Raw genomic sequence first — 21,801 nt, 5'->3', positions numbered from 1 at the left:
GAGAGAGAGAGAGAGAGAGAGAGAGAGAGAGAGAAGTTGAATGAACTTGTCTTCATGCATCATGCACTGTATGTACATGTTATCATTTAGCATTTTAATGCTCAATAAATTGTTACCGGTAAATTGTTATCTTGCATGAGTTTATTCTTTGTTTATTTATTCCAAATTGCTACTGCACACTTTCTTAGATTATAACTAATTTAATTTTAATGTTATTGTTAGTTTGATATCTTCATCTATTATGGTTGTTTGTCATACTATGAAAGTAACTTATACTACTAGCCTAGTTAATTTGTATGTTAAGAGATTTCAATATCTTGAGTAAATAACTAAATATAATTAAATATATTAATTAGTACAACAGTATCCACTGTTAACATGCAAATACATGTAATGACATCACTTAGCATTAGCAATATTATAAAATAACACTGTCCAAGTAAATTGTCCAAACATAGCATTGATACATGTAAATGAAATGTATTCTTTCACTCTTATGCACTGCTTATTTATTCAAATATGTACAACATGCTTGAAAGTTAGTCAGCTGAGTAATTTAGAAATACATTTTTAAAAAGAGGAAAATACGGTTTAAAAGAGGCACACTGATTCTTATATGACAATGGATTTGATTTGGGAATAGGGTTTAAAGGGGGGGGGGTTGTTTCAAAGCATACTGTCCCATGTATATTTTAGCTGCTCATCATACATGGATTATAAAATGGATTAGTATGGGGGATCCAAAAATGGGGGGGGGGGGGGTTGTGATGTCTGACGTTTCTGCTAGATTCATTGTGGACTTAGTCTGACTAAATAATTGTTGTATACCAGTCTGTTTATGTTAATTTTTACCTAAAAGTTAAACACCTGCCTAGAATTTCCAAAAGCTACCCGACTGAAAGTAGAGGTCACATTTCTTATATAGTTCTCACTCCAAAACAGTTGTATGCATTCATTTTGAAACTTTGGATTGAACAAGTTGCTAATGGCACTAATATAGAGATAATAACGAATTCAAATGTTACTACTAAGAAGAAATGATTTGATATATTTATGTGTATTTGTACATTATGAAATTGTTATTATTGTTTTGTTTAAAAAAACGACAACAAAAACCCCTCAAATTCAGTTGTACCAATGATAAATTGGATTTGACCTTTTCGCACAATTTGAAAAAAAAAAAAAAACTTCTTTATTTAAGCCAATACCGCTTCAATATTATTATCCCACCAAGTTTATTACCAGTTTAAGAAGAAAATATTAGTTAATACTTATTGAAAACACACAAATACATTGAATTTGAAAAATACATACAGGTTTACACTGCATTAATTATTATTCATTAATCAGTGATTAACACATTTTGAATCCTTATTCTCAAATTTATGTACTTCATGAAATACTGAAAACTCTTAAAATAATTTGAATGTATATTAGACCATCCAAATAGTGAAATGTTCAGCTAATTTTCTTCAGTTGTGAATACTTTTAGCAGACTTAAACTCAGTTTTCAACATTTTTGTCAAAATGACCTTTTTGCACCTAAAATTATGAAAAATGTTGGTTTTTGATGAGTGATCATTATTTCTTTCGTCATAAAGCATTTCCTATTACAAAGATATAAGCATGTATTAAATTATAGTCAATGTTTGTGACATTAACTCTGTCATTTACTGTCATTTAACAATAATAATAACACGTTATGCATGGAAAAACTTCATTTTCGATGTTAAAAATGTGTAATTTTGTGCCTCTATGAGACTGACGCTGTTCCCACTGAAATTATTTTTGTTTCTCAAAATTTCATTTCTCAGGTTTATAAAGATGCCTCATTTTTTCCTTTCATGAAAATGTATTGAATTTTATTGAAATTTCAAATTAACATTAAAATACCAGAATTTTTGTTTACAAAATATGCATCAACTTTAATAAGGCATATTTTTTTGTTTGAAATATATTTATACTTTAAAAGCAGTCTAAGTTAAAGAGTTGAGGGTGTTTAAACTAAATTATATAATTTTAAAAAAGGTTTAATAGAATTAAGTAGTTTTACAACTTATCAAACTTCACATTATTTTTACAACTTCTGTGACCTTTTTGCACTAAACATGTTCCAAATTCAGAGATAGACATTTTTCTGCCTAGTTAGGCATACAATGAACTTTTTCTTTCACATGTATTACAATCATGTTAAAATGAAGTGATACACAAAAATTTATTGAAATCGAATACATAGCATGTGCAAAGCCCTGCCTGAATTTTGCTTGGACAGCCTCTTTAGTCAATCGGGGTGTAAAGCACACGCCCTCACAGCCTCATCATGGCAGCTGCAGTGTTTTAATACATTGGGCTTGTATAAGTCAACATTTTTTTCCTACCGAGGAATGTTAATTCTTTTTTTTATCACATTTTGTTTGTGTATGTTTGAGTGTAATTTTTTTCACAACGTCGCAAATGCCAGAATGGATGACCAAACATATCAAAAATAGCGTCAATAATTAAGGTGCGGAATAATTCGAGCAGGGGGCAATGCTTGCTGAAAGAAATACTATTAGGACTTAAACAGCGAGAACACTGAAAACAGATGAGAGGGGTCATACTGTAGTAAGCTTGGCTCATGATATAGGCTGAGAGAGATGCTGCTAGAACCTGGATAAAGGCAGCGAGAACAGAGAGAAAAGATGAATAGAAACTTACGATAGTAAGCTAAGCTTGTGATAGAGAGGAACGCCTAGCTGATAGGGACGAAAATAGGTAAATGACTGAGAAAGGGTTTGGTTTAAGGGAAGTACATATGCAGCTCATAGATACAGTTGCATGTAGACAGGGACAAAATTAGTCTATACCACTCTAAAAATGTTTAACACTTATTGTAAAGTTCTTAATATTTCAACAAAGATACAGTTCAGGTCACGAGTATCCCGACACCCACCTTGTAAAAAACACGGTGGAAAACGGTATGTGTCGCACCGTGTACACGGTGTGACACAGTGTATGTGTATTGGAAAATTCAATAAAAAACACCGTGTCGCACCGTGGCCGCCCATGTAACTCCGTGGATATCGTTTTTCTGAGACGTTGATTGAAATAGTGTATGTTTAGAAATAAATAAATAATGGCTAAAAAAGGGTTGAAACATATATATCCTTTTCATATTTAAAAAAAAAAAGTCGACTTAAGTTGCACGGACCCTGGAAATTGTAGGGGCTTTCAAAGTAAAGTTAATTTTTGGTGATCTGAAAACTCGACGTAAATGGGTACCTTTTAATTCATTTGTTGTTTAATAAATTGAAATAAATTCACCAAGTATATGTATTAGTCAATTGATATATAATCAAAATGCAAATCAATTTAATTCATCGGTTTTTTTTTCTAAACACGTGATGTTGTAACTGACGGTCCTATTAAAATGTGTGGAGCTTAAACGTCTTATTTTCTGTTATCTGAAAACACTTTCTGATTTATTAATTAATTTAGAGCTTTACTTTAAACCAATTAAAAATGAGAAATGAAAATATTTCAGGTCATGTTATTTTTAAATACATGTGGATGTGCTGTAGTAAATAACCCCATATTACCGGTGACTTGTATGATTAGTACTTCAGCTATTAATGTAGCAATAAATAAACAAAAAAAATCACTTTAATATTATAGATTATAGATACATACATGTACACACTCTTTTAAATTATATTCAAGCATTGTACGTGTACTAAAAATTTACCTGCATTTCATAAAATAACAGCAACTTTCAACTTTATTTCCCGCATAGCTGGTAATGACGTCATGATTCACATGAACAAAAATCACTCGTGCGATACACGTGTACGGAAGCTGATCAAATACACAACATTGCCTTTCATCTGGGTTCTATACACAAGAGGTGTTATTGTCTTTCTTGTTAGGTGCCATTGTAATTTACAACTAACTGTGTATATTTGGACGTCTGAACAGGTGTACTCGAGGTGTTGTAGTGTGTTGGGGGGGGGGGGGGGAGGTATTTCTTTTTTTGTTTTTGTGTCGGGCTCGACGTCCTGAGTTCGCAGGTTTTTGTCGTTTTCTGGGAACATCGTGGAGTTCGCCACGCGCAGCCACCAGAGATAATCAGATAGTGTAAGTCATTGTCTTTAATCACCAGAACATATTATTTTATACATAATTGATTTGTTGGTTTGTTGCACCTATGGCTTGTGCCTAAGGGACACCGCGGGGTTCGGCCATGTGTTTACTTCTGTAAATTATATGAAATGTTTAATTTTTTGTAAAGTTAAATTGTATTTTTGCTTATGTAAATAGCCGTGCTAGGCAACAGCGGTGACTAGCTGTGAAGCTGTGAATCATACATTTGTTGATATTGGTTGTGGGGGAAAATTGGGTTAGGTAGGGGCGGTTCCTGGAAAAGGAGTGGCATGGGTGTCCCGGGGGGCAAGGAGCTAAGCCGGCTGGCTAAGCTGGGGCCCAGGGAAGGGATATGGATGCCATGGGGGGCCCTGTACCTGACAGATTTGACCAGCTGTTCGGATTTGTGACCCCATTTAGGCCACCGGTTTACAGTACTCCTCAGGCCCGGACAGTTGAGGATAGCACTGTGGTAGGGGAAGTAGACGTGTCCCTTACTAGGGAGGTGAACAGAGGTGGGGCTGTAAGGGAAGCAAATGTATTTGGGACAGCTGAGGGAGAACAGGGTAATGTTGGAGCAGGACAAAGGGACCCTGTAATTATGGCCAGACCTAAAGCAAGAGAGTCTGCCCGGGGGGACCAAGTTGTGTCTGAATTGCAGGCACGGGTTGGAGCTATAGAATCCCAGTTAGCCCAGATTACGCAACTGTTGGTGGGGATGTCAGGGTCCTTGGGGGGAACTCGCTCTCAGGGATCAAGTCCGAGGGATAAAGCACAATAGAACCTGCTGCCAGAGGCAGGAGTGAGCTCGCGGTCTGTGAGCCAGGGGAGTGTAGACACTGGGCACCCCCAGTGGATACTAGCGTTCCCAGGGCTGAAAACACTGTGGGCACTGCCCGGGCGACACCAGGTAGCATGGGGGAGGGTGGCCCTCATGGGGGTGGTTCTCCTGGGCAGGGGCAGGTTGAGGGGCAGCGGCCAGGTGTTGAGCCAAGTGGGTATGGGTATGGAGAATCTGTCATCTCACAGGGGGGGGGGGGGGTATGCATTCTTGTTCAGAGCCCTCTGGAACCAATAGCCACTCGCACTCATCCCTGGGGCAGGGGTACATTGTCACTTTCAGTACTCCGGCACCACGGAGTGTCACAGTTGATAGTCAAGTTAGGTCTGCTTACCCATTAGTTAGGGAGAACATGTCATTGGGGACCCCAGGAAGGCCGGAGAGAAGCGTCTCAACCTCCAGCAGTAGTTGGGGGCGGTCAGGGCGAAACATCTCAGCCGAGACCAAAAGTCTACGGGACAATGGTAGTTTAGATTGGGGGTTCTTTTACGCCAAGTTCCGAACCTTAGCGAGGTACTACGGGTGGACAGATGACGACAGTTTGTTGGCCCTAAGTGTGTCAGTTGGAGGCTCTGCGTTAAAGTACTTTCATATCCTCTCCTCGCAGGGGGGGGGGGAAGAAATGAGCTTTTGGGAATTAGCTTTGCGCTTTGAGCAGCGGTTTGGGAAGGGCACACTTCAAGCTGCCTCTCAGGTAGAGTTTAACGCCATGACCAAGGGGTCCGATGAGAGTTTAGAGCAATGGGGGGACCGGGTTATGGAACTCAGTCAGTATGACATGACAATCATCCACCGGCCGGGCAAAAGGCATCTTAATTCGGACGCTCTCTCTCGAGATGTGATTTCAAAACGGAAGACCCTAATAAGTCAATTGTTTGTTAAATAAAGGTGGAATTAACATAAATTTTGTCTCAAATTCATCGTTAAATACATTTGCCATAATCATTTAATCTTATATTTTATCAATCTCAATTCTTTAATGGAAGATATAGGAGTAAAGTGGAGAAGATCGTAATTGTAAACATATCTATCTGTTATTGTATCGCCCCTATCATATATCCTTTCTTATATGGGGATGTATTTTTTTTAAACCTTGTGTGTGTGTGTGTGTTGGGGGGGGGGGGGGGTGAGGGGACCAGGGCAGTGTCACCATCACATTTTTGAAATGATTCTTTTAAGCAGCGAATGCCTTTTTTGGATATCGTCGGTCCTATATCATACCAAGCGACTGTTTCACTAACGTATCGTAGATCGTAAACGTAAACGTGAACGTAGCGCGTAAGTGCGTTTCACTTAAAGTTGTCAGTTGCAAATTACGATGGAAGTTGTTTTTTAGTCTATGAGCAACCATGGGCACTCTTAATTGATCTACGTGCACGTAAACAGATAAAAATGACCGCCGTGTTTATACTAGCAGATGATGTAGTGCAGAGAAAATAACGAAGAGAAACGAGTTTTCAGAGACCCCCTAGATTTCCTGAACGACATGGGGGTGATAGAGAGTTATTGACTGCCCAGAGAATTTCTTTTCTTTTGCCCGAAATTCCTTATAACAGGTTTTGACACGCATACGCAAGTGTAAATCAATATTTCGAAATATTTAACATAGTTAACGGTTATAAATCGATGTTATGGTAAGTATTCATTGTTGTCAATAATTAAGAGAGAAATTTTGAGATTTGTTAATATCTTAATTTTACAGTCTCTTATGTATTCTCATATAGGCAGTTTACAAACGCCTTATTCATCAATCTTTATTTATCATTTATCATGGTTTTTATAATAAAAGGAATAAAAGAATATCGACATTTCAAAAAAGGATCCAAAAGAAAAACCCCAAAAAGGGGGGGGGGGGATACGCTGTATACATATAGAACCCAGTAACCACATGTTCATTGCTATATTAAATGTGGATTTTGTTATATGAAATATAGTCACAGTCCCCCTTTGCTACAAGATCACAGCCCCCTACGCAACATCGGGTTTTCGATTAAACATTCCCCAATTCATACATTGGAGATGGTTTTATTTCATAAATGTAGAATTTCTATTCACTTGGAATGGTTTTAGACGAAAAAACTTGGACGTTCTGCACTAGGAATCGACATTTTTAATACAATTCCCTAAATAAAAAAATGCGTTGCGCCTACCCCACCTGCATATGGTCGAAGTGTTTGATCTTTTCCAAAAAATTCTTAACTCCCATATTACTACAGGTAGCTTATCAATACTCACTGTCTTCCATACGATATTTTTGGTTATATAAATCGATATTAATTAAACATAATAAGTCTTTGAATACCCAATGATCTACTTTCACCGCTTTAAATTAACGTCCCCTGTGTTACACCCATCACGGTCCCCTTATGTGTGATTCTACATGAAAGCTTTGACATTCACATTCTCAACTATTTCTCATGATTCCTTCCTCATGTTTCTATATAAAACTATCATTTAAATGTATGTTTGTGTAGTATTTTTAAATCAGTATATTATACTTATAAAAAATAAAAGGTGTTGAAATAGGAAATATTTGTAATGAAGCCTCGGGAGTAAAAACCGGAAACTGATGTTATCTTGGAGAGAACAAATGATGATAGTAAACGTCTGTTTAATTTGTGCTTCCATCATTTTTATCTTTCAATGTTGTTTTTCAAACCAATTGTTCGTGTGGAATTTGATAATTACAAACCGAAGATGACTTCTACGTTTAATATATGAGAGTGGGGAAGTAGGAACAAAATCGCCTTTCATCCTGTAAATAGAGTTTTACTTCATCATCTTAGGACTTGAACATAATTTTTAAAAACAGTAGTTAGTACAAATGCACCTAATACGCACCCAAAAACATAGCAGACACATAGCATCAGGGGGACCTGCCCCCCACTTTTTTGCGCAGCAAAGATTTTTCTTAAATATACATACCACAAATTTAATTAACATAGAATTAACATGGAGTTGCCCCCTTCCTCCCCCCCCCCCCACTTTTATGGGACCATGTAGAAAATTGAATAGAAAATAAGGAAATAATCAATGAAATTGAAGTCAAGGGTATACTACTACCCCCCCCCCCCTTTTTTTTCCTTTTTATTGTTTTTTTTCTTTGCTTGTCAATATTTTCTTGGATGAATCTGCGACCCCCCCCCCCCTCCCCACACACATTTTCAAAAACGATATTACGTGCCTGACACAGTCCCAATAATTTGTCAAGCATTCTTTCTTTTAAACACTTAACTAGTATACATGTATCAAATACACACCGTTACAAGAATTAGTCAAACATTCTTTCTTTTAAACATTTAACTAGTATACATGTACCTAATACACAACGTCCAATTAATTTGTCAAGCGTGCTTTCTTTTAAACACTTATGTAAAATATTCCTTAATTAACTAAGAAACAGAAAAGCGTCGAGAGAAGATAGTATTTTCAAGTAAAACCTCGGAAGTAAAATGAACAATGCAGGTTTTGTTTTTCTTTTGTAGAAAGAGCTATGATGACAATAAACATCTATTTCACATATGCTTGACTCAGTTTTAGCGGGAATTTCTTCTCCACCAGTTGTTTCCGTCTGTTCAATGTAGATAAACATGTCATAACACGTCCTTTGTGTTCTGTTTTATGAAGTTCAATTATTTTACACTTGGAAAGACTCCTAATACATTGAGGATTTCAAGTTTACTAAACGGAGTAGGATTCAAAAGAATGTTGTTATCAATTAAATAAAAAGAATGAAATTAATATCTTGTCTAGTAAATTATGGTTTGTGTTTGTTGTTTATTAACATACCCGCGTCTAAGATATCGATAGATATCTAACGTTCAATAAAACTGTGCTGAAGAAACGTCTTCGGTGATTTTTTAATCATTAGTTTATAGTGAGTGTTAGGAGTTGTTTAATTAAATAAGAGAGAGAGAGAGAGAGAGAGAGAGAGAGAGAGAGAGAGAGAGAGAGAGAGAGAACCTGCTTCATTTATGGGAAAAACTGTATATTTTTGACATAACTAGAAAACAATATACATGTACGACATAACGATTAACGATCTGCCTCCTCCCACTCTTTCTGTCAGCAAACATTGTGTTTTATTTAAGATGTAAAAAAGTGAATTAAAATGGAGTCGGCCTCCCACTTGTTTTTTTTTTTTGGAGGTGGGTTGATGTATGAAATTGAATTGAAAGGAAGGGAACTAACAGCAATATTATTGTTATATGTAGTTAAAGATATGCTCTGCTCCCCCCTACCCCACCCCAACCTCCCCGGATGATGTTAATGTTCTTGAAACCCCACCCCCTTTTTGTTTGCTTGTCAATTTTTTTTCTTTTTTTTTAAAATAATTTTGCCCCTCCCAATCTCTCAAAAACAATGCTATGTGCCTGCAATGAGATGAGAGTGACTTTAAGAAGAACAACGCCGATGTCACACTTTTCTTGGTATTCTTAAAACACATCGCCCAAACTATGTGTCAAGCATTGTTTCTTTAATGCACTTCTGTCAAATTCCCTTTAATGTGAATGTTTACGTTAAAGTGTAATAACACGTCCTTTGTGTTCTCTGTTATGAAGTTCAATAACTTTGCACTTGGAATGACTGTTGATACATTTTAGTTTCAAAGTTTACTAAGCGTAGTAGGAATCAAGAATGTTATAATCAATTAAATAATAATAATGGAATTAATATCTTTTCTAGTTAATCATGGTTTGTTAACACACCCGCGTCTAAGATATCGATAAATATATAACGTTCAATAAAAGAAAGTGTGCTGAAGAAACGTTTTCGGTGCTTTTTCAATCATTACTTTATAGTAGGTGTTAGGAGTTGTTTAATCTAATGAGAGAGAGAGAGAGAGCTGCTTCAGTTATGGGAAAGAGAGAATGAGATAGAGATATGCTTCAGTTATGAGAAAACCTGTATATTGTTTTTACATAATTAGAAAACAATATATGAAATAACGATTTGTGACAGTGCTGATAATAGATATATATTTAAATTCAACGTCCAATAAATAAATAGCATATTACTGTTCTACGGATGTTGTCATTTGCATCAAAATATTGTTCATACTCGCATCACACAAATTAAAAGTTACATTATTTAACGGCTAATTACTGCCAAGAGTGCGCATTTCTCTCATTTAATAAGATGGTGAGAGTAAACATCTGTTTATCGTGTGCTTGTATCGGTATTTCAATCTTTTAAATGTTGTTATACAAACCAATTGTTCTCGTGGAATATAATAATTCAATATATGTATTTTTATTGATTCCCTTGTAAAATACATGTAAGAAGATGGAACTAAATCGCCAAATATCATGGTAATATAGTTTTTAACTGCTTACTAAATAACCAGAGCCACTGGACAAAACTGTTTAATCTATTTTTAGAGACAAACAAGTTGCATCATCTCAATGAAGGGACGTAACATCAGAGGAGGGTGGGGGGGGGGGGGGTAGGGCCAGCACACCCCCTCCCCCACTCTTTCTCGCAGGAAACATTGTGTTTTATAAGATGTAAATAAAGTGAATTAAAATTGAGTCGGCTTCCCACGTTTTGCGAGAGGATGTATAAAACTGAATTGAAAAGATGGAAACTAACTACAAGATTATTGTTATATGAAGTTATAGATATGCTCTGCCCCCCATCCCCTCCCTACCCAACCCCAAACCCCCGGATGATTTTCATGATCTTTAAAACTCACTCCTTTTTTGTTTGTTTGTTTGTTTGTGTTTTTTTTTGTTTTGTTTTTTTTTGCTTGTCAATTTTTTTTAGATGATTTTGCCCCTCCCCAATTTTCAAAAACGATGCTATGTGCCTGCAATGAGAGTGACTTTAGGAAAAACAACGTCGATATCACACTTTTCTTGGTATTCTTAAAAGGCACCGCCCATTGTTTTTTAATGGACTTCTGTGAAATACCCTTTAATGTGAATTGTTGTTTATTACAAACAATTGAATATTGTGCACTCACGTGTAATAACACGTCCTTTGTGTTATGTTTTATGAAGTTTGATAATTTTTCACTTGGAATTACCCTTAATACATGTTGGATTTCAAGTTTACTAAATTAAGTATGAATCAAAAGAGTTTTATTATCTATTAAAAAGAATAATGAGATTCATGTCTTGACTAGTTAATTATGGTTTGTGTACATTGTTCCTGCACGCACCTGTGTCCCAGATATTTCAGCCATTGATTTATAATAATCGATATGAATTTTGTTTTCTTTAACTAAAACATGGCAACGCTAAAAGGCAAAGAATGATAGATGGAAAATATATTTTGTAAGGAAAAAGAAAACATACTACGACAATATTAAACATGTTATGTGTTACTGTTTTAAGTCTCACTAATAAAATTGTTTCACTTTTGCAGTTCATTTCAGTTCATTTATTCGTTAAAAACTATTTCAAACATATGGTACATGAGGACAAAAATAACATTAAAATATACAAAAAGACATGGTCAGAGGTAAACATATATAAATATAAGGGTTATAAAGTTGGGAAAAATTATACAAAATGAACCTCATAGACGACACTACATCGTATATCTTTCTTATAAACACACACAATTTTCTCAACAATTTCATGTTGCATGCTGCCATAGGGTACGAAAATTTTAGCACACTTGGTCTAGCCGAAACATGTTTGTCTATAAGCTTGTTCCGGACTTGTGATATTGCATCACATTCTAAAATATAATGTTAGATGCATTACTTTAGCGCTCTAAAGATCAGCACGTTATGTCATTATGTATAAACAATACATGCCGCTGGTGTACAAACTGTATGATTGGCCAACTCGTTTCTATTTGGCGAAGTTACCTATACACGCTTACACAATGCAAACTCGTGTATATTTTAAACACAGTTTGTTTTCATCAGCGTAACCCTCCCTTAATGTAAATTATTTTCTTGAATTATGCAGTCATGAATCTATTTCTATACTGTGGAATAATTTAAATTCATGAAGGCTCAATTTTCAAGGTTTTCGTTGGTATCCCTCCCCCATGAGTTTACATCCTCAACGAAAACAAATTCAAAAAAAGTTACCTATTTTACTGAAACTGAAAATTGACGCATCCACGAAATTACATACCCATGAATAAGCAAAAAAAATAAACCCCAATAATCCACGAAATTTGGCCCCCATGAAATTAAATGATTTCAAAGAATATCACTCAGCATACTCAAGGTATCGTTTAATGTGACCTTAAACAGAAAAGTAAGGTGAACATTATGATAGGAATAATACAAACACAGACCGAGTAACGTACGTGTGCAGTAACTCGACTACATCAACAGCCTTTCATACATATACATGTGTGTATTGTACCATAATATTATATTAGACTATATTGCTTTAACATTTTCAAATGAAGAAAAAATCTCATAAAGGTTTACTTGTTTTAATAATGATTGACAGCTAGTCATTGAACATCGAACTAAGCTCATAATATTTCTTGTGTTACTTCCTCGTCACGTGATCATTGAGTCTCCGCCTTCACTTGCCACTCACACACCCCTCTTCTACTTAAACATCTAAGCAAATACATATACAGCCTGTCTACATATGTCTTCTCAGACGAATGTATACTTTACATTTGCTTTGTTATTTCTGTAAGGCATACAAATCTATACTCATAGAGTTATATAGTTTGACCAGATTGACAACATCATGGTGTCCCTGTCCGGAGACTCTGTGTATCCCCACGATGTCCTCACTGTGTTGTTCTGTCTGCTGACAGTATCCCAGGCGTACGGTGAGTCCACTTTATGTACATTTCTAAATATCATGATATTTTCCAAATTAGTTTGTTTTGGGATACTTTACAAGGACTGAACCAAACCATTAGTTAATAATTTAAAAGAATAAAATGTAAAAAAAAAATAAGAGCATTTTATTGAATTTCCCAGAAATTATTGTTAAAATAACAGTAGCAATACTACATTATAAAACCAATCTCCACACTCAAAGAGTATTTACATATTAACTACAAGTATTTTAAAGGCTACATACATAACGTACTTCAAAGAAATACTAGTATATTGAAAAAGGAAATATCAAGTTTCTAATGTCACTTGATGCTGGAAAAAGGTCAATGGTTCGGTAGTTAGGAACAATGATAAGTAAGGGTTCTTTATCGTGCTGGCACCTACCATGATTCATGACTTAATGCGGCAACTTTTATATTTTATGTGTAAGTACTTTCCCTGATTGTATTACATTTGAATTAAATACAGACTTACTAGAAAAAAATATTTTTAAAGCGTTTAATCAACTGAATTTCATTTCGTGTATGTGTTTGATAGTACACGTGTCTTCCCGGGGGGGGGGGGGAGGTGTTCTTCTTTTTCCAGTCTCTAACCTTATGCTGTCTCATCTTCTACGCACTGTTTAAACTGTTCAATCTTGAGACACTAATGGTTTATTATATTAAATTTTGATATATACACATTACACACAATTTATATTATAAATTAATATTTCCATACGATTTTTTTTCTAACTTCAATGTTATTCTATTAGATATGAAATTTTTATTCATAATATTTATAACCTTAGTTACTTAAGTTCGTTTATCGATTGAACTACATTTGATTTTTATATATTTAAAGGTTTCGCTAGAGAAAATTAATACTTTCAAATCGTTTTAACAACTGCATTTGAATGTTCAATACATGCATACATGTATTATAAGCTATTCGAACCACGAGTTAACATCATCACGATAGTAATGTTGTTAGAACATGTGTGTTTATCTTCACAGTTAATGTCGCCCTCAACAAACCAGCATACCAACAGTACTCTGGATCAGGTGACAAATATGACGCCAGTAACGCTGTAGATGGACATAAATCAGACCTGAGTGGTGGTGGAGGTCAATGTGCTATATCAGATAGGAGACAAACCGCCACCTGGTGGGTGAACTTGACCACCATCCACAGCATCCACCACATCACCATCTACTTCAGGACGAACAATAAACCATGGGGTATAGTCACATTTACTGATTCTCGTTATTGATAAGGTTCTGTTAAACCTAGATTCCGTTGTTGATATTATTTGTTATGAAACTGTTTATGGGGCAGGTATAATATATCAATGGGATATAGTCACATTTTTTCGATCATCTCATGTAAACATAAATTCCGTTGATTTTATTTATAATGAGACTGAGTAGGGAACTATTTCCGATTTTTTTTTTCCAGAATACAAAACAAAGTAGCAAGTTTACCAGTGTTTTGTTCCGTGGAAGAATTTTTTTGCAAAAAATGTATGTGAAGTTAAACCCCTATCAACTGGTGAACAAAATTTAAATAACAAAACAGTTATGAATAAGGCGTTTAATAACAACGTTTATTACAGAAACTTTGTAATATTGCTTATTTTTTATTAAAAGAGTGAACATATTGGAGATTAACATTATAAAATGTATGGTTGCACAAAGTATTAAATAAATGAAAGCTCCAGAGACAAATCGTGACTGTGTGTCATTACATAGGGCCAAGCGTCGCGGTCGGTGTTGGCACGATAAGGAAACCTTTAGTTGAAATATGCGTTTTATTTTGAGATGTGATTTTTTTTAATCGTGAATCCTTAATGCCCTGTAAAAAAGATAGATACTGTGTCTGCCCACTCCTTAACCAGGATCTGACGACAACTCAACACGAACTGTGTCAACACGGGTGAAAGGAACTCTGTCACCCCCCCCCCCCCCCTTCCGCTCACACACTTGCAAACGTTCAGGTATTCACTAACGCTACCATAAGTTTAGGCGACAGCACACTTTTCAACTAGACAGAACTATCAGGTGAATCCCTTCTACAGTATATAGGATGTAGGGGCAGCAAGTGAACTTTTGTATTATTGGCATGAATACACTAACGAAGCTATTTTGTTTGTATATACGGTTTATTTTTGTTTCATTGTTGGCCCTTTAACAAAATACCTATCTACATAGATATACACTGTTGTAAAACATTGTTATCTACTATGTACTGACATCACCACTATTTATTTGACATGAATTATGTCTACATGCCCGCTTCATTTGTGCGTTAATACATTTAATGTCATCCATATATATTTGTTGACCATTACATGTTGAGAATCATTTATTGGTTCTCTTTTTTTTTTATCTAACTAACTTCTTATGGCCTTCATATTAATTTTCTTATTATGACGATACAGGTCCTTCTAATTGGCGCACTAAGTATTTCCTTGGATTCTCTGTGTACGTCTCCAATACAACAGACAGACTACAGGGAACACTGTGTTACAAGGACGACAACTTTACACTAGACACCATACCTGCTGTCTTCACCACCACCTGTCCTGTACATGGACAGTTCGTCATATACTACAACGAGAGACTACCAGGAGTTACCTATCCTGACTATTACTCTAATTATGTCCATAGTGGCCTCTGTGAAGTGGAGGTGTACGGTGGGTGTACTTTATCTTCGATGCAATATGTAACAAGTATTCCTTTTAAAGGAATGATCGGCAATAATGATATACCGGTATTGATAGCTAGAAGCAATCAACATGATCAGTTTGATGTAAAATAATTTTAAAAGTACTGTATTTTTACAAAATATATAATATTTTGAATCTGTACTACATAATTTCATCATTATCAAGTAATTAAAACATAGTACACGGTACCGTGGTTCTGCCAACATCTTTTAAATTGACTAACTTTAGTATGTGACTTGTATGCTGTGTTTTTGATCTATATAAGCGTGTTAATTTTCATGCTACAATTACCATTATTTCAAACAATTTGATTTAATTGTAGATAAATTTGACAATGATGCCATTTACATATGATGATTGTGTTTTCCCCAATAGTGTCCTCACTCATTGCTACATAAAAGTTTAACATGAACCATATCAACATAGATAATTAGTACTCGATGCATATGCATTATTAAATTACCATGATGAAACACATGCCTAGTTATGCATAAGCAAAGTATGCCATTCTACTCATGAAGTAATTAAGAACTTTTTAGAAGTATAACTAAGTCAGTACCATTGCAAAAATTGAAGGATGTCCTGCTACCGGATATTTTGGGTCCAACTGTTCCGTTCCCTGTCCAGACGTCAACTGTCAGTACTGTCACATAGAGACGGGCACCTGTCAGGGCTGTAAACCTGGATACAAAGGTCACCGATGTGAAATCAGTAAGGCTACAAATCTGAAATTTTACGGAAAAATGGATTAAGATGTCGTATAGCTACAGTTACATTCTAATGAACATAACTACATCATATTAAAAATCTTTGTGTTTGTTTTTACAGTCTGGGTAAGAATACAGTAAATTTGTAAAATAAAAAAAGGTCAGGTTGATCATGTTCAATATAAAATTGGTTTGTATCGATAGCTTGTGAAAGGGGAACGTATGGTGCTGGTTGCAAAGAAACATGTGGACACTGCCGTGACGTAAACCAGTGCTCCATCAACAATGGGACTTGCTTAACTGGGTGTAATGCTGCTTTTAAAGGAGACTTGTGTAAAACTGGTAAGTGTGAAGATAGATCAACACATTAACAGATGTGTTTTAAGGAGTAGTAGACTGATAAAGAGAGCTTAGCAGGAACTAAACATATGATGTACTATTGTCAACTTCATAGGCGATCTCACCACATATCATACTGATATTAAGTGCTTTTAAGGTCAGAATGATATTGAAATCACATAAGAATTATCATGTCGATTTATTTACATAGAGCTATTTAACTCACGACCTACACATTTCAAAACTTTGAAAAAAAATGTGTATAGTTGTTTTAATAGTTAAAGCTAAAGTGGAAGCTTTTGTTCTGTTTATTTCCATTTCATGCAATTATCTTTTTATGTCCAGAAAAAGGGACCAGGTGCCTCCATTTTTTAAAAATAAATTGATTAAATGATTCTGTCAATTTGACATGTCCTAGCTATTTGGATGAGATTATCGTTTTAATAAATTAACGAAGTTGTACAACACGATATGTTTTAAGTTTAAAAACTCTTTAACTTCACATTAGAAAACTGTATTAATACTGATTTCATTTTTAAGCTTGTGACAAAGGGTCGTATGGCTACGACTGCAAAGAAACATGTGGACATTGTCGTGACAGATACCAGTGTTCCAACATCAATGGATCGTGTCTGACGGGATGTGATCCTGGTTATCAAGGAGACTTGTGTAAAACATGTAAGTGTTTTGTCGTATGATATACATTTAAATAAAGAAAAATATAGCTATCATTACATTATCATAATAATGATATTAATGTTACCGTGTAATCTGATTTCTAGATCAACACTATAAGTTTTCTGAATACATCTGATGTCTAAACGTGCTTATGTTAAATTGATTTTAAAACACTTAAATTGAATAGCATTTCTTAACACATTAATCTTGTGAGATTGAACATTTTTTTCGCAGCATGTGACAGAGGGTCGTATGGTTCTGAATGCAATGAAACATGTGGACATTGTCGTGACGTAGACCATTGTTCCAATATTAATGGGACGTGTTTGACTGGATGTGATGCTGACTATCAAGGGGACTTGTGTAAAACTCGTGTGTAGATTTGTATTAAATTTATAGCATAGACAAAATAGATATATAATACATGTATTTCACACGTAAGTAGATTGATTTAGTAGGTAGGGATTAATACTAATTATATAACACATTCGATTCATTTCAGATTGCCCCGTTGGATATTTTGGACAAGACTGTTCTGAGACTTGTATCAACAGTTACACCTGTGATGGCTGTAACGATGTCAGTGGTTCGTGTGATTATGGCTGCCGTCCTGGCTGGATAGGATACTTCTGTCAAAAAAGTACATAATCTATTTATTTATTTTTTATTCATGGTATGGTAATCAGAGATTTAATAATTGATTTTTAATTATCGAAATAGTATTCAAAACATTACATAAGACATTTGTTTTGAAATATGACGCTTGGCTTATAAATCGTATATTTTCAAGTTTACTTCAAAGTAACAATAACCCATATAAATTATAAAATGTGCCAACGAATGACCACGTTGATCATTTAATGTGTACCAAGTTGTACTAATGTGGGTACATCGGACGCCAACAATTTGTTCATAGGTTAGTGTTTACATTTTTCTTGTAAAATAAGTAAAGAATTATTTAATACAACAAACTTAGCCAAGATAACAGTAAACAGATATGTATTTTTAAGAAAATTACAAACCAAATTTGCGTAAAAATAGATATACACTCGCCGTAGTTAATTTCTGAAGAGAGAAGAAATGGCAACGCAAGTAAGTATGAATATGTAATGTTTTTCAGTTTTTCTCTTAAAATTACACACCTATAATCTTAATCTATAGGTAATATTTTTTTCTTTAAAAATAAGTATTGAATTTGATAGTTATATAAAATGTGTATATATGTGAAATACAACCCTGTCATCGCGTTGGTGTTAAAGAAATTCGACTACTGTAAAACAACGTGAAATAATGCACTCAGGGTACCAGGGTAAGTAGTCACTCTGCTTAACGAATTTATATCATATAGTGTTGCCTTTGAAATTGTAATTTTGTTGAATTTTTACAAATCCGGCTGTTCTAATGCATGTCAAACAAACCAACACGTAGAAGTGTGTTTATACTTTAAAGTTGCTTCTTTAATATAAATGAAATAAAAAAGCCGCCCAATGTTGATGAATTAACCTTAATGTAAGTTTGTTTTGAAACGTATGTTTAAATGTATGTTGACTCTTTTAATTTTCTATTTGTTTGTCATGGATTTTTTCTTCTCTAAAGTTAAGTATATTTTACAATTAAAATATTTGTCAAAACAGGAATAGGATCGGAAGGGGGGATGTCAACTACTTGTCAGAACAGGAATATGACATGAGAGGAGAGAACAGCTAATAGGGTCTAATGTCGTGAAGAAGACAGAAAATGGTGAACATATCCGATTTGCTACATATTGTAGGACACTTTGTGTAAACTTTGTGTAGTATTATTTTGTAAAAATAAAATGTGTTAAAGTGTTGGACTAAGTTATTGCTATGTTTAAGACGGAACAAATGGAGCTCCAGCAGCTAGAAAAAATTTCGGTAATTGAAAGAATTCCGTCAGATGACTATTACAAACATCCCGTTAGAAGATTCAGTGACAGGTGTTCCCAAAAATACAGAGAGTGCTTACTGCAGTATAGATATCTTCTTGTTGACCTTTATTTTAGCTTTCACTGTCTTTTGTCTATGAATAAAACAAGGCAATGGAGGTCAGATAATAACAGATAACATCTGAAGAAAAACAGAGGACTAAAAAGAATTGAATTAACATTGTTGTCGCCATCGATCATCATACGGGGCGTCTTCTGTTGCAAGGCCAAATGCATTGACCGGGGCATGGAGAGGGCAAATGTGTGAGTAAGAGCACTGTGTCTTAAGTGTTTCTTGTAATTTAAATATTTAACTCTATCTTTTTAAATCAAAAAGGAATGCAAGAAAGAAGTAAAGTTCGAAGACTTGGAGTAGACAAAAGTGGACGTTAACAAAAACCAAAACCATACAAAAGGAGTGAGGCAGCTTGTTCTTTTTGAACAACAACGAGTGTTTGTGGTGTTGTATTGTATGCATTTCATGATTAATACATGTTTTCTTTTATTAATTTAAATGTTTCTGCTACTGATGACATATATGTGGTTCTTTTTTTTTTTTTTTTTTTTTTTTTTTTTTTTGTATTTTTTTTATTTTATTTTTTTATTCTCTAAAGTCAAATAGAACTTAATACATGGTTGTATTAAATAGTAACTGGATGTCATTCTCGAAATGTCAACTGGAATAAAGACCTGACTGCTTAATGTATTAACCGCCGTCAGGTACACCCCAATCATTTGCAGGTAAAACATATTTTTATGACCGAAGTTCTTTCGTATTTTATGCTCTTCTATTTTTTTTTCTTTTTGTTTTTTTATTTACGTTTTAACTTTTACCTTTCATTTAGGAATCCATCTTGTACTTAAAGAATTAATGCCTTTACTTGGACACAACTACTGAACTGTGAACTGTAGCAGTTTTTTAAAGCAATAATAAAAAGATATGGTTGTGCAATAACGCACAGAATATTTCCTAATCGATGTAGACATTACATTGTATTTTTTTCATCATGATTAGTTTAAGAATAGCTGTAAATAATCTTTGAAAACGACGTTCCATCAATAACATTTGCAGACTTCCCATTTTTATGACATTCTCGTAATAAAATGAATGATTGTACAAAAAAGTGTTAATCTGTATAGAAAACATATCAAACCCCTGTCACACCGGAGCTGCATCTTCATGGCGATACCGCTGCATCCTTAAATAATGTAGATCACCGAAGTACACGCAGTAGAGTCTCCTTCAGCGCCTTAACAAAGCAACAGCATCTTCATTTGCACCATAAGGTCTCCAACCTCGCCACAATAGCTCTGTTGGCGCGCTCAAGGAACGCAGCCATTTGCAGTGTAGACGCAGTGATAAGTTGATTGCACTTGCACGAAGACCATTCGGAGTCATTTGTGATGTCACTGCGTCTCTACCGCGCCATTGCTGCGCATCCACAGCGTTAGAACGAGTTGTTTTCATTTTGCTACGTTCACACAGCGACCCCAATGAGCTGTTGCCTCGTCCATTGCACTCTCTTGACGTTTCCTAGTGCAATGTCAACCAGACTACGAAAATTTGAACAACGACTGTTGTACAATAGCTAGCGATGTAGTAATTTTAAAATTCATGTAGATGACTGTGTAAAAGGAGAATTTGCGAATATTCCAAGACCTATTGGAAGAGTAGATCGAATTCATGTCTTTTTTCTGATGTTTTCACATTTTTTCCAACAACTAATAACGGTTCTTTTTGTAGACCTGTTTATTAGGATGCGTTTTTTTTCACAAATTATTTAGATTCTAGTTATGTTTCAATTTACTATGTAATTTATTTTATAAAACAAAAACATTTGTATCATTCATTTACCAGTTGTAAAGTGTAAAGACCGCTTGACGGATACTCAGCGAGACCACAATCAATCGCCAAGTAAACATTTGTGGAAACACAGTTACACGCCGCGGGAGTTCAGTAGAAACTCCTCAGTCTTCGTCAGGACGCTGTGGCATTTTATTCGTAAAAATATCAGATAAAATTGAACATTTGTTTTCTGAATTTGGTTTGCGATCCTTCGGCGATTCCATGAATTTTACAACGCTGTTAATACGCTGTGAAAAGGCAACTTTGTGTGACAAGGTTTTAATATAATTGATCATTACATTATCTTTATTAAAAGCACTGAATGTACATATAATATTTTACTACAATTAAGTTTTTTTTAAAATCAGATCTGTTTATGTTTTATTTTTCTATTAAAGTTTGCATTTGTCAACTTCATTCCAGTTAAAAAAAAACTGTATGATTTTTTTTAATTTGAATGTTCTGTTCTTATCAAAACATATTTTAGAAAGCTGTAAAAATCTTCACTGGTAGTTTCGTATTTAATTATTAACATTGTTGAAATACAAATATAATCAGCTATTGTATGTTTTCATATAACACTTGGCTGCTTTGTTTGTGATGTGACGTCAGAGCTCGCTTGTTACAGTATTAAAAGTATCGTTTGCGAGGAAAGAGTCGCCGGGAAATTGGAGGAGGAGGAGGAATACCCTGGAATTTCTGTAATTAGTCATGGGGTTTCTGACAAAGAACTGTTTTACCATGCGATGTGTGTTGTCTGTAAAATGGCTATAGACTTGTGACCGGCCTGTGGGAGTACCGTCCATTTAACTGCCCCGTGTAATCGTAACAATCAGCTCCGATCAGTC

General features: G+C 34.9%; 1 protein-coding gene across 3 annotated transcripts; it reads left to right on the top strand.

The window, feature by feature from the left end:
- Positions 1-4,005: 4,005 nt before the first annotated feature.
- LOC105321801 (scavenger receptor class F member 2-like) lies at positions 4,006-21,316 on the top strand. 3 transcript variants are annotated; one of them, XM_066087383.1, is made up of 12 exons: positions 4,006-4,113; positions 12,613-12,718; positions 13,727-13,951; positions 15,151-15,405; positions 16,015-16,149; positions 16,350-16,487; positions 17,025-17,162; positions 17,397-17,534; positions 17,665-17,802; positions 18,797-19,577; positions 19,757-19,848; positions 19,953-21,316. In XM_066087383.1, exons 2-10 carry the CDS (start codon positions 12,634-12,636, stop codon positions 18,850-18,852), a joined length of 1,308 nt encoding a protein of 435 aa, XP_065943455.1. In that variant the 5' UTR covers positions 4,006-4,113; positions 12,613-12,633; the 3' UTR covers positions 18,853-19,577; positions 19,757-19,848; positions 19,953-21,316. The 3 variants fall into 3 exon arrangements, with proteins under 3 accessions (XP_065943455.1, XP_065943388.1, XP_065943507.1); XM_066087316.1 differs by lacking the exon at positions 4,006-4,113 and having other exon boundaries at positions 11,930-12,718; XM_066087435.1 differs by lacking the exons at positions 4,006-4,113; positions 13,727-13,951 and having other exon boundaries at positions 11,940-12,718.
- Positions 21,317-21,801: the final 485 nt, after the last annotated feature.

The sequence above is a fragment of the Magallana gigas genome, chromosome 1 (assembly GCF_963853765.1).
Source record: "Magallana gigas chromosome 1, xbMagGiga1.1, whole genome shotgun sequence".
Taxonomy (NCBI): Eukaryota; Metazoa; Mollusca; class Bivalvia; order Ostreida; family Ostreidae; genus Magallana; species Magallana gigas.
This window is presented reverse-complemented; position numbering and strand designations above follow the sequence as displayed.

What these genes read in the sequence shown, in the direction of transcription:
- LOC105321801 (XM_066087383.1), top strand. Translation starts at nt 12,634, where the DNA reads ATGGTGTCCCTGTCCGGAGACTCTGTGTATCCCCACGATGTCCTCACT. An exon ending in GACAGTATCCCAGGCGTACG is followed by an intron (nt 12,719 to 13,726) that starts GTGAGTCCACTT and finishes TTATCTTCACAG; the next exon opens with TTAATGTCGCCCTCAACAAA. An exon ending in AGGAGACTTGTGTAAAACTG is followed by an intron (nt 16,488 to 17,024) that starts GTAAGTGTGAAG and finishes TTCATTTTTAAG; the next exon opens with CTTGTGACAAAGGGTCGTAT.